The sequence below is a fragment of the Rhagoletis pomonella genome, unplaced genomic scaffold (assembly GCF_013731165.1).
Source record: "Rhagoletis pomonella isolate Grant_MI unplaced genomic scaffold, Rhpom_1.0 Rhpom_scaffold_00005, whole genome shotgun sequence".
Taxonomy (NCBI): domain Eukaryota; kingdom Metazoa; phylum Arthropoda; class Insecta; order Diptera; family Tephritidae; genus Rhagoletis; species Rhagoletis pomonella.
In genome coordinates, this window is record NW_023458559.1 from 38,907,425 (window position 1) to 38,921,755 (window position 14,331).

A 14,331-nucleotide genomic window follows, 5' to 3' on the forward strand; every position below is an offset into this window, starting at 1 on the left:
TTTGACTTTCCATACCACAAAATAAGTATTTAACTGTCTATATATCTATTTAATATAACTTTTAATAAACTTCACTTGTCCATATGTTTATACCAACGAGAAAAACTATAATCACCATTGTAGGGAACTACAGCTGTCTTAGGGTCGATTTAATATTTACCAGAGATCGTGCATTCTATTTCACCACCGTTTTTATACCTGGCATTATCCTGGTGACGTCATCATTTATAACTTTCTGGCTAGAATGGAATGCAGTTCCGGCTAGATCAATGATAGGTAAACAAACCAAAATCAAACCAAATCAAATCGTATTAAAAAAAATACATATATTTAACAACAACAGCAACAAAAATGCAAAAAAAACTATCCACAACTACTCAATCAACCGCTAAGCCCATTCATGCCATAAATGAATTTAAAACAACATATATATACATATATATAAAAACTTTAATATAAATTAAAGCAACCCTTTTTTCGTCAAACATTTAATTAAAAATTATTTGTTTGCTTTTATAAAAGAAATTTTATTTGTATGTAGTATACCAGCTAACTTTGCTATTCAAAATTCATTTTCTATAATTTTGAATGCTCGAACTGGTTATTTGCTACACATTTTACACCCCTAACTTCACTTTGAATAAACTCACCACAGTACCAGCTAAAATTATGTAGTACTTTTTTAATATTCATAAAAAGTAGTTTTGCATTTGTTCGAAATTTTTGGAATATTTAATACCTTCGTAATTATTTCTTAAAAATTTGAATTACAGTAATTTTCGTTGATTTATTGTTGAGTAATTTGTTTGAAAATTTGCTAATGCCACATTAATTTCAAAAAAGTGATTCCCACCTGCCCTCAAACAAACCCAAAACACATACATAAAATCCCAGCCCGTACAAACGCTCGTCAGCCACATCTGCATTCTGCAAGGCCATCCCTACTATTTTTGCCTGAATATGCTTTACGCAATTTGGAAATAACATTACAGTTAGGTGATTCACAAGTTGTCGTAAATAGTCGTATTTTCATAAATTTTATATAAGGTTATTCTTGAGCGATTTATGACTTTATGACATCATGTTAATCACCCAATTATGTATATTAGGGTGGTCCAACATTTGTTTCAGCCTCCCACAGAGCTAAAGAAAGGCGAGAATAAGGAGACCAGATTTTTTTTTTTTATCGGTTAACATTGAACCATGCCGCCATGGCCCTTAAACTTTGCGTGTAGAATTGCTATAAATTGTTAACAATAAATATTTTTTGCTCAAATAAAAAGATTATCCTTCAGAAATATTCATTCTTACTTACTTCGTTTTCAAAACAAAAAATGCGTCTCCCTTGTTTTCCATTTTCAATAATTCTGGGCGTGACAGCAAGAAAATTCCAGCAAATTGATCTTCCTGTGTAGTTTTGGACTACCCTAATGTATACAGTTTACATAAATATTTTTTTATAATTATTTTTCAATTAAATTGGCGTAAAAATATCAACTGCCTGGTGTACATTTTTCGTAAATGATTTCATTTGTTTGACAGCAATTAATTAGTATTTACTCGTGACTCATATTTACGCAATAAATTTGTTGGTTTTTTTTCAGCCAGTTTACATTTTTTCATTCTCGTACAAAATCTTGCCTTTTGTACATTTATTTCATTGACATGCCCTTATATCACATGATTAATAAATAAATATATTACACGTTTGCTATTATTAGAATTAGTATCGTCACTTTCATGGAAAAATAATGCGAAATATATAAATGCAAATAAAAAAAAATGCATGCCAAAAAAAAATATTTAAAATTAAATCACAAAACCTTTACAAATTGAAATTTTCAGTTCTAGAATCCATAATGCCGAACTGTAGCTAAATAAGTATTAATAATACATACATATATTTAAAAGGTTCTTAGTTAAATATGGTAAGGAAGTGTTAACAGCGGAAGACTGCCCCTACTAGGGACTAGGCACATGTCAAAAGACCGAAGAATACATTTAATTTAGGTTAATCGTAAGATATCGTAAATGCATAATTTGTCTATGTGAACAAAATGATAAATTATTAAAATTTAAGACATAAATACAGTGACTCAAATCTTGATTGGAAAAAATATTATGATGGACCAGTTAGACTACTTCCACTACTTCCATTAACACTGAAGTAGGCCCAGGGAACTTTTGGAAGTTAGATAGAGATTTCAGCTGCTATATGTACATGCAAAGCAATATCGAAATTTTGTAGAAGATCAAACAGATAACACTCTCTAAGCATAAACTAACTGTGCGTGTATCTGTGCATACAAAAGTTTGCTAGATAACGGAATTTCGCGATTTCTACAAAAGAGAAGTTGAGTCACTGTACATGTTCATAATCACTTCACCGCGCAGAGCAAGCTTTCGTTGAAGTATTTATTTATCTCAACGAATTTTCACTGCTGAAAGCTTTCAAGCGCACAAACTTTCATTTCATATTTAGTGTGCGTCCTCGTTTGTGGCTTTCACACTCGACTTCTATGTACAATGTCTCTTGTCCTATATGTGCATATATATTTTATTTACATATGTAAGTCTTGCGTCTCGTCTATTGCATTTACTGCAGAAAAAAAATACATATTATAAATAAATTCATAATGTGTCGTTAAGTGTTCAACGTCTATGCCAATAATAAAAAATTTAATAGTTTTAGTCGAAAAAATAACTGAATTTACGTTACTTATAAAAACCAACTACTTAACTACTTAAATAGTTTAATAATGTTAAATAATTTGCACAAAAGCCAATTTGGCATTCTGTACTATGTTGTATGTTGTATTTCTTTCCTAAAGGTAATTACAGTTGCCTAGAAGTCGAGTTGACTTTTACCAGGGACCGTGCATATTATTTCACCACTGTTTTTATACCCGGCATTATATTGGTGACATCATCATTTATCACATTTTGGCTGGAATGGAATGCTGTGCCAGCCAGAGTTATGATCGGTATGTAAAAATCCTAATAAGTTTAGAAAAAAAAAATGTATGAATTGAAATTTAGAAATAATATTTAGAAATGTAGTTATAGTTTACGTCAAAAGGATATCGAATTGGGTTTTAAAAAGGTTATGTAACTAAGAGGATGATGCCAGCAAAGATCTGTAGTAGATTGAGCTTTTGTTAAATGACAAACTTTGACTAGAGTTCAGTATTTTACCCTAGTTGCCCAATGCGATGCTCAGCTTTTACATTGTATTATTAGCAAAAGGACCGAAGCCAGTGAACCTATGGTCAAGTAATCCAGACTGCTTCTCTACATTTTGCCTTTAATCTCGATGTCCCAATACTTTTATAACAGTCAAAATTTCTGTAAAAAAAAAATTATATCCAATATCACATAGTCCAACTTCAAGAGTTTAAGAGATCCCCTTATTATTATCTTAACACATCATAAATCTCATTGGGAGCAGAAAAATTTACTCAGCACTCTCAAATTATTGCATCCGAATTCCAATCCTATGCTATGTATTTGGTAGTGAAAATTCGAAAGAAAACCCTTTCTTGAATAGTTTAATTCAAAGGTCAATGTGTTCTATACCCTCTTCATTCATTCCCACTCTCATATCTATTTCTTGACTACCTCATTTGGTTTACAATTTTGTCAGCGCATCCTTTTCTGTACTCACCGGCTCGGCTGGGCACGGAAAGCAAAACATTTTCCTAAACTGATATAACGGGTGATTTTTTTGAGGTTAGGATTTTCATGCATTAGTATTTGACAGATCACGTGGGATTTCAGACATGGTGTCAAAGAGAAAGATGCTCAGTATGCTTTGAAATTTCATCATGAATAGACTTACTAACGAGCAACGCTTGCAAATCATTGAATTTTATTACCAAAATCAGTGTTCGGTTCGAAATGTGTTTCGCGCTTTACGTCCGATTTATGGTCTACATAATCGACCAAGTGAGCAAACAATTAATGCGATTGTGACCAAGTTTCGCACTCAGTTTACTTTATTGGACATTAAACCAACCACACGAATGCGTACAGTGCGTACAGATGAGAATATTGCGTCTGTTTCTGAGAGTGTTGCTGAAGACCGTGAAATGTCGATTCGTCGCCGTTCGCAGCAATTGGGTTTGTGTTATTCGACCACATGGAAGATTTTACGCAAAGATCTTGGTGTAAAACCGTATAAAATACAGCTCGTGCAAGAACTGAAGCCGAACGATCTGCCACAACGTCGAATTTTCAGTGAATGGGCCCTAGAAAAGTTGGCAGAAAATCCGCTTTTTTATCGACAAATTTTGTTCAGCGATGAGGCTCATTTCTGGTTGAATGGCTTCGTAAATAAGCAAAATTGCCGCATTTGGAGTGAAGAGCAACCAGAAGCCGTTCAAGAACTGCCCATGCATCCCGAAAAATGCACTGTTTGGTGTGGTTTGTACGCTGGTGGAATCATTGGACCGTATTTTTTCAAAGATGCTGTTGGACGCAACGTTACGGTGAATGGCGATCGCTATCGTTCGATGCTAACAAACTTTTTGTTGCCAAAAATGGAAGAACTGAACTTGGTTGACATGTGGTTTCAACAAGATGGCGCTACATGCCACACAGCTCGCGATTCTATGGCCATTTTGAGGGAAAACTTCGGAGAACAATTCATCTCAAGAAATGGACCGGTAAGTTGGCCACCAAGATCATGCGATTTGACGCCTTTAGACTATTTTTTGTGGGGCTACGTCAAGTCTAAAGTCTACAGAAATAAGCCAGCAACTATTCCAGCTTTGGAAGACAACATTTCCGAAGAAATTCGGGCTATTCCGGCCGAAATGCTCGAAAAAGTTGCCCAAAATTGGAATTTCCGAATGGACCACCTAAGACGCAGCCGCGGTCAACATTTAAATGAAATTATCTTCAAAAAGTAAATGTCATGGACCAATCTAACGTTTCAAATAAAGAACCGATGAGATTTTGCAAATTTTATGCGTTTTTTTTAAAAAAAAAGTTATCAAGCTCTTAAAAAATCACCCGTTATATGCTATTATTGTTAAACATCTACCTGAATCTTTAGATTTGTAAGCTCTTTATTGACATATTTCAGTATATTAAAAATACAAATATTTAATTGCCTTTAAATTTTATGAATTTTATGTTAAGGCGTGCGAGTAAACTTGTTATTTGACTGTGTTTGGTGCTACGGGACGTATACGTTATATACATAACTACTGGTATATGTGTACGAGTTGCTGTTTACATTTATTTTAGTATGTCATTTTTAAAATTTCATTAAAATACAATTTTGCGATGGAATCTTGTTGTTTATACAAAACTTAAGATATTGCATTGTCTAAGATAAGTGTGCCACCATTTTCGACTAAAAACACGTTTTTGTCCAAAAATTTAACAACTCGTGAGATTTCCTCATATGTACAAGTCAAAATAGCCTGTGGTAATATTACTTCTGACTTCCTCATATGGAGCCTGGTAAATCGGTCACTTTTTACGGCTATGGTATACTCATAAATTTTCCTCAGTAGATCGAATATCGGTGGTTGTAGGGAGTTGTCCGCCTTGCATGTATCTGCAGCTGAAACCCTCGTTTGGCCATCTCGTTGACTATTTCGTTCAATTCAATATTTTCATGTCCACGAACCCAAGCAACTCAGTGAAGCTAAGGATGCGCAACATTTTGGAATAATCTTGACTTGGTTGTTTTAAATTTTAACGATTTAAGTGCACTCGGTTGATAGAGACTTTCTATTCTGTATCCCTGCTTTATGGCAAAGATCTCCGGTTGAAAGACACGCAGTCATCAGGCAGGCAAGGTTATTACCTCCTCTCCAAGTCCTCCCGATAGAAATCGACGTCAACTTCTTTTTCCATCTTTGAGCCTTTGAATTTAAATTGGCTGTAAATTGGGAGTCATTATTTTATCCAGCGCTTTTCACTGATCGTTACGACGATCGGATTGATACTGTGACTGACGCGCGGTGACAGTCTCCAGTTTTTCCGCGGTGCTCTTTTGCCGCTCGACGTAACATCTCCATGTTGGAAATAATAATATTTCACCTCGGATGAAAGCCCAAAATCTGTCCGAACTAGCCTTGGTAAAGGGAATTCAGGGGTATTTGGTTTCCTTGTGAACAGGATCAAATTAGGTTGAGGAGAGAATTTGTTGTATACGTCTTGAAATTGGGGGACCTAAAATTTTACGTCGCCTTCAAACGGTAAATGGATTTTATGCAGAAATACGCTGGGGAGTTTGGCATTGTCTGCCGAGGAGCGACCGGTGACAGAAAAAACTATTTCTACTTGAGATGTTGTTTGGAACGGCGCATCTAGCCTAGGTCTGGTGGAGCAGTACAAAGCACCTCTAATCACTCAGCCACAGCGGACATTACGCATTGACGGTTCCATCAGCTGACTAATTATTGGCAAGAATTTGCCGGTAATTTATACAACCAAGTTATCCTTTGTTAAAAAATAATTATTGAGTGGACTCAAACCACTATAAACACAGATACCAGTCTCTCTAGCGCCCTTCTGATTGCTTCTGTTTTGGCATTGTTGAAAGCACCCTCAATGTCAAAGAAGCTATGTAAATAGCTAGGGTAGTGAGATGATTTTTCAATAGTGCTGATCACTTGGTGGAAAGCGTTGTCGACCTATCTACTCTTGCCGTAAACTTACATTGGTATGTTCATTGTGTGGATAACACTTATTTAGAATTCCCTTTTATATAGAGGGTGAATAAATAAAACTGATATATTCGCAATAGGGTCATTGTTTCATGCGCTATTAGGCAAGTAGCAGGCACAGCGAGACAGCGTTACGGGTATCATTTTCGAAAAAGTATAGTCCGATGAGTTCGCTATCCCGAAATCCGCACCAAACAGTGACTTGTTGTCGGTGCATAGGTTTTTCATGCGGTGGATGTAGTTTTTCTCATTAACGTATCCTTTAACATGACAATGATTTTTTTTTTACGCAGCATCGACGTTTGGATCACTTTAACGCGTTGCTCAACTGAGTATCACTTCATGGCTGACTTTTCCAAAGCCTGTAGTACCAACTATCTGAAAAAAGATTAAGCAGAGCTCTGCATCACCTTTTATCACAATCCGAACGAATTGATGGCTCACTTTAGCTAAACACTCTGTATCCAGCAGTTGTTTTAATATTAAATATCCATAATTTTCTTTTTGTTAGGAGATCCAAGGTTTCCTGGCTAGAGTCGGTCCATGAGCTAAACTAGTTTACTGATACCTCCTATTGTCTAATCGGTTCTAGAGAACATCTTGCTGAGCCTTGATGCCTCATATTTTTTGTAGCATGTTTCAGAAAATGTCGTCTTTTAGGCTTTCCTGCGGCACATATAGGACTCTTTTAGTCGTTCAAGCTTATCCTATGTTTAGTTTTTCAGTACTCCTCACACCAAACTTTATTTCAATATAAGAAGCGATGATTTTTCCAAAACGAAAACTGTAAGGCCCTTCTATTTATAACTGTTATTTCAAGAAAGCTCCTTGAGGCTGAGAATATTTACAGAAGAAAAATTTATTGACTTAATTTATCCAAGTTATTATCTTCATTAGGACAAATTTCAAGCGATTTAAGAAATCCAATTTTTTTGTATATCCTAGAGGAGGTTTAGAACTACAAAGATTACTAATTTCTAAGCTTTTTTGGTTGCTGCAGCTTTTTATCAAATATTTGTACATAGATTGTTAAGAAGGTATAAGGTTTGTAAATCATAAATATTGGAAAGTTATTGCTGGTTCATTATGAAGTGTAATACTTAGTTTTAAAAAAATATTGCAGCATAATGGATTGTCGAGGGTGTATGTATTTATATGTAGACTTTCAGCTAAAAAATTTAGTTACATTTATTTATTTAGGCATTAAATCAACGTCTGCAGTGTAAAAAAAAAAATTGGTAAAAATCCCCCTATTTATTTATTTAAGGATTTTCAGTTTTAACAACATCACATTTTATAGCAGCATTTGTGCGATACTTTGCATGCATAATTGAATAGCTTTTAATATTTTGTATTTTTGCGCTTTTACTAGTAAAACTAAATGACACTCGAACGCACGGACACACACACACACACATACGCATAAAGGCAGTAAAAATTAATTTCATTTTTTTCACATTTGCTACTCACTTTCTCTTAACATAAAAATAATTCACTATGAATATGTAAATATGCAAATCATAACATTGGATATTAAGTTTTGGAATTACATATTTATTTAAAGTGGTATGTTAAAATGATAAAACAACATCACGTAGAGAATTGAAACTGTAAAAGAAAAAAATAAATACTAATCATTAAAAATCCGCAATTTGCACACACACAAAAACCACAAAATGAAATCCATACAATTAAAAGTTTAATTTTCCACACACTTACCATCCACATAAAAGTAAGTACTTTTATAAATAAACACTAAGGTGGTCCTTAAAACATCAGCATCATTGGGCAGTCGCTTATTTTGTACTACGTATATACAAAAAAAAAGACATTCATGAAAATCTCAAAATTGAAAACAAAATTAGGGTTTGGAAAACTATTTTTTTTGTTTTTATCACAAACAATCGAGAAAATGCTGGCTTTGGTCAGCTACAACTCAGCGAATTTATGAATTTATATATTTTTTTTTCTGGGGTTTTTAAAAATATTTAGATTTTTTCATATGCTAATTTGAAACATTTTTTGAAATTTTAGTGCATTTCTATATTTTGTACGTAGAACAACATGAAAGGTGGTTCCATACAAAATTTAAATGTAGATATTTTTAAGGACCAGCCTAATACACACCTACATAGTGTGTGCCAACAACAACAATGTGTTATAGTATCTCTAATGAAACTTGCAACAAAATAAATATTCTGTTTGTACAAAAGTGTGGTGAGAAAAAAGGGCATTAAAACTATGCGCATCGTAATAACTGAGCTGAGGTTGCACGTGCGTAACCCAAATTAAGAGAACTTAGTTGGAGCGTAGTAAGTACTCGCAGCCACCTACATACATATATATGTACGAGTATGTTGCAACTAGCACTGTGCTAACAAAAACCACTGCGGTTGCTGCTTACAAATTGGGCGTCGTCTGTTAAAGTAGCAAAATATTTCACAAGCTCCCTCATATTCAAAGTTTAGACGTTTTCTAGTTTGCTCCCCAAAAATAAATCAAAAAATAAAAACAAACGATAAAGTGAAATAATTTTCGCAATCACCTGCACAAACTTGCTTGCACTTTACTCAACAGCCAAGATGTGACATTTACCGAAAATTGTTGAAAATCAAAACGAAAGCTGCCTTTTTACTTTCTACGCACTCGAAAGCCAACGAAAATGTAGTTGTGTAAAGCGTTAAAACGGTAAATGCAACTTTGTAAAGCTGCGAGTGGCATCTGGAGGGTTGATGCGCTTTACACACACACACACACCCACGTAAATGAAGTTTGATGGTAGCTAGCTGGCTGGAGTTTTGGTTAGAAAAGGTTGTCAAAAGTTGGCAGTTTCATGTAAACAGAACTTAATTGCATTTTTAAGTGAAATACATGATTTTTGCGCGCCATTAGAGGTTTGTAGATAGTCCGACAATCTTATGTGTGTGTAGGTAAGTTCGTTTTGTCTGCATTGAACTGAATTGAACCGAATTCAGTTGAAGATTTAGTTTGAAGTTTTTGCTGAAGAAATTTACTTAAAGAAATTTACTAAAAAATTCTGTATAACAATTAAGGCCGCATTCAGAGTCTGTTTCTAATCAAAAAAGTTATTAACTTTAGTGGAAATTAATTGCTCCAATACATTTCAGAAATTATACGTTGCATCTTGCTAAATGCGTTATAGTACGATATTTTGTTACCTCAATTATTTTGATGATTATCTACGATTTCTCTAAACTATTTGAGCTTTTAATCTTCTCTGTGCATTGATGTGTGTGTTGATGAGTCGTTCTTCTGCGTAATTTTAAACAATTTTTATCACGTCTTTACGTCCACACACCACGTATTGTCACTTCCTTTTACAACTGCCAGGAAATTAAAGCGTAACGCAAAATATTTTGTCAAATCACACCATGTGTGATTATTCTAAAAGAAAAATTAATAAAAGGGCATCTTCAAAATCTATTCGTCCTTGTGTACCAAAAAATTTCACTTTTCCCTAAATCTAAAGAATTTTTTCTTTTATTTGGTACCCATATTGTTAATATACGGTGCACTGGATTTTATAAATAATTTATTCAATCAATTATATTTTTGAAACCTCAAAGTCCTATAAAAAAATCCTGACGTCAGAGAAAAACTAAAAACGCAGTTTTACTATACTTGGCCACTAGTATCACGAATATTGTGATTTTTTGTGTGTAAATTTGACACGGTGTTTTCTGTAATCACATCAGGAGAGATTGCTGCTGTAAAATCATATCGCCTCATCACATCCTTTCCTGTGATGTTCGCAACTTGTATAAAACATGATACCATATCGCAAAAATTTGCATCAAATAATGTCAACCGTGACTATTTTAAGTCATGTCACCTGATCACGCCACCACGAATCGAATCCCATTACGAAATATTTTCAAAAAATGGCATCATTTGTTATTGCTACTTTAAAACCATATATCCTCATCACGTAAGGTCTTTAACGCGCTCTTTTTTCACAACTCGGGAATAAATCGAATCAATAACTCATATCATATTTAGGAACAGCATACATATGTTGGGAGAAAAGCGATTTTGAAGGGAGTTTGTTGGAGCTGACAAACTCGCATCGTTTTCTAGGTAAGCACAGCATACGTGCATAGAATCGGCAGCAACCTAACGATGAAATTAAGATGTCGTCGAACAAACACCGAATTCCACTTCGAATCAGATCAATAACAGACGAATTTGTAACAGCAACAATAATTCCAACAGGCTGCGAATATTACATACTGTATATATATTGAAAGGAATCTCCATGTCTCATTTGTCAAATTTGGTTTAGAGATAAGTCAAGATAAGTTTGAGCTTCGATAAAAATTCCACCACACCCAAAGACCGTTTCAAATAGACCGACTGCAACAAGATCCTCTTCTTTATAAATACTAAGAGCTTTGGAAAGCTAAGTATATGATCAGATTAAACTCTACGAGTGCTTCTAGAGAGATTAGGGCAAAACGCCACGTCTTTACGTCGATAGCCACGGAAGCTACAGGAGAGGTTAGTAAGTGAAGAAAAATAGGCAACAAGATAAATTACGTATATGGTCAGCAGCCCAGTATTTAATATAAAAGGAAAACTTCCTTGAAGAACTTTATGTGTTATATTGTTATTTATTTATTATCAGAGATAGTAGTGTTCGCGTGTGTGAAGTCATTCACATCGCACCGTTCAAGGTTATATGGTCTTTTGTTTCATTGTGCTTAAACTGACGGACTCAGTTATTTCACCTGTATTTTATGTTCATATATAAACGTATATATAACTATGTACATACATACTTACATACATACATGAAGCGACCTCCTCTAATTCTAGCTGCATTTGACAACTTCCTGACTGCATTTCACACGTACGAGTTTTCTCAAGCACACTTTCGAACAATTAAGCTCTCACAAATGAGCTGAAAGTTGGTTGGCAGCCTCATCTGCATTGTGAATGCGTTGCGACTGCAGTTAGCGCTAAAATACAATAGTTGCTAGCGCAGGATAATTACTTGAAAAACGTTGTTCACATTACCAAGCACAATGAAAATTGAGTAAAATTACCCCTCCTTATAATCCGCTAGGTGCTTCACATTTTCGCATCTATTCCGAGAAGTATACTCGTGTATAGCGCCAGAGTTAATTATTTAGCAGCAGGGAAAACTGAAAAAAAAACGAAGTAAGGAACTACATTACGTTGGTGATTGTTGCACCAGACTGTGAAGTGGTAACGCGCACTCCTACGAATGGGAAATTTATTTGTGAATTTTAGGGATTTATGAATTTAATTTAATTTTTGGTAGCTCTTATGAGTTATTGCCTAGAAATTATTTAAAAGTGTGCCATTTGCAGGAAAAATCTGCCCAAGTTATTTACTGGAAGTCTTTTGTAAGACAATTTAAAGAGGGTCGGCAAGACATTTTGAAAAATAATATTTACTCTGGGAAAAAAGGCTTTTAAAATATAAATCCTTTGCCAAATTTCTTAGAGAAAAGCCCTTTGTCAGAAGGGCCTATTCACACTCGGGAGTGTTATATCACTGCTCCAAGATTCGTACTGGCGTGCGATTCGAGAGATCCGAGGATTCGAACCTCGGCGGATTTTTTCCTTTTTTTAATTCCTTAATTTTAATTTTTTTTTACTTCCTTCGATTTCTAGAAATATTTTTTTTGTATTTTCAGCTTCATTTTTAGATTTCCTTATTTAAAACAAAAAGAGAAAAGAATTTTTTAAATTTCATTAAATTCTTAGACTTATTTTAATATTTTCTTTTTTAATTATTTTTTTTATTTAGATTTGTTTAAAAAAATATTTTTCTAGCTTATTTAATTTTTAAGATCTTACTTTATTTTTCTTTTCTACATAAGTGTTTTTTCTCGACTGTCTTTTAATTTTTAGATTTATTTGATTTCATGTTTAGAAACTTGTTTTAATGAGTTTTTCTTCCTCTTTAATTAAATTTATTTTCTCTTTATTTTTAATCTTTTAATTTTCAGTTTTTTTTGGTTGTAAAAAGAAAAATATATATTTTTTTATTTAATTAAACTTTAAGTAACTTATTTTATGAATGTTTTACTGTTTAATTTATCTTTTGGATTTTATTGTTTGAAAAAGAAAAATACATATATAATTTTAATTTCATTAAATTTTTAGCAACCTATTTTACGTATATTTTTTAGTATATTTTTACGTTTTATTGTTTTAAAAAGGAAATCATAGTTTTAATTCAATTTTATTTTTAGAAACTTATCGTAGTATTTTCTGAATATTTAACATTTAGATTTCATTGTTGGGGAAATATTTTTTTTAATTTATTTTTAAGAACTTGTTTTTTTAATTTTTAATAAATATTTTTTTTTTAATTTTTAGATTTTAACTCATTTGACCTATTTTATCTTTCTTTTATTTTTTTCGTTTTTTAATATAATTTTCTCTTAAGTCTTTATTGTTTTAAAAGTAAATAGATATAAGGGGTTCCTTTCTGAACTTTACCCTCCTCCTTCTTTGTCTTTTTGCTTAAACTTTTTTTTTTATATGTGAAATGCATTAAAAACAAACAAGCTTTTCAATGTCGAGTGGCAAAATAACGTGAGTTTCATCTTCAAGGTCATCTCGAGGTTAACAATTTTTTTTTAACCGATAAACCTCCTTTTTTATCTCGAATTCAGAAAGAACGGAAAATTCTAATCTTAGTTGGGTAAATTTGGTAAAAAAATTATTGAATAGGAATATTGACGCTTCATATGACCCTGACAGTCAAAGGAACCCCACATATGGTATGTTACGCGAACGTAGAATTTCCCGTTCCGAATAACCGGTTTTCAATGATTCGACACAATACAAGAGGGAAATTGTGTAATAAATTAGTAAATTATTTTTGTTGGTTGATGAGAAATTGCCTTTTCGAAATTGGTAGCCGGTACTGAAAATTTAAAGTTTTCGAAATTGGTAATCGGTACAAAAAACCGATTGCATTTTTTAAATAAGCGTAATAACCTGTAATTTAAACATGGGTTTTTTTCAAAACTGGTAACCGGTACGAAAAACCCGGTTTCATATTTGAAATCACCATAAAGTAAACCTTGTAATTTTCAACAAATTATGATAACTTCTTATATTTTTCTACATTTTCCTATTTATGCATCAGTGCTGGTGGCAGCGATGCAATAATTGTCAATAGTTTTTAATTAATGAATTGAAAATATTTTCAGTCAAATTGAGAGATAGAGCATTTTTTTATTTTGTTTAAAATATTTTGCCGAACGGCTTGGTACTTTTGGTATACTGTGCAGAATTTTTCCCACCTAAGTGCTATATTGACTGGCCTACTTTTACGCTGCCCGGCACGAACGAAAATATTTATTTTGTATAAGTTGTTCACACATACTGCGGTGAACTCGTGAAGCTGTACGTATTCAGAACCGTTGTTATTAGAAATTTCCGCTTCACAACCATTGAAACGGAAATAATAACAAAAAATATTATTCCAAATACTGGCCGATGCTGCAGCCGCAGGTGCAGGATTTTGCCTTTTTTAGAGCATTTGTATATTTGCAGGTATATTTGCATATTGAATCAATACTATGTTAATATCAAACTATTTAAAAGTAAACCTCTAGAATGCTTTGCGCAGTAGAAACTTAACC

At 33.3% G+C, this 14,331-nt stretch overlaps 1 protein-coding gene across 1 annotated transcript in view; it reads left to right on the forward strand.

Annotated features, from left to right (window-relative positions):
- Positions 1 to 14,331, forward strand: part of LOC118738909 — a 114,980-nt gene that overhangs the window by 71,701 nt on the left and 28,948 nt on the right. The window contains exon 9 of the mRNA XM_036469955.1: positions 2,832 to 2,984. Within this exon, the coding sequence (XP_036325848.1) occupies positions 2,832 to 2,984 (153 nt within the window). The remainder of the gene's footprint in view (positions 1 to 2,831; positions 2,985 to 14,331) is intronic.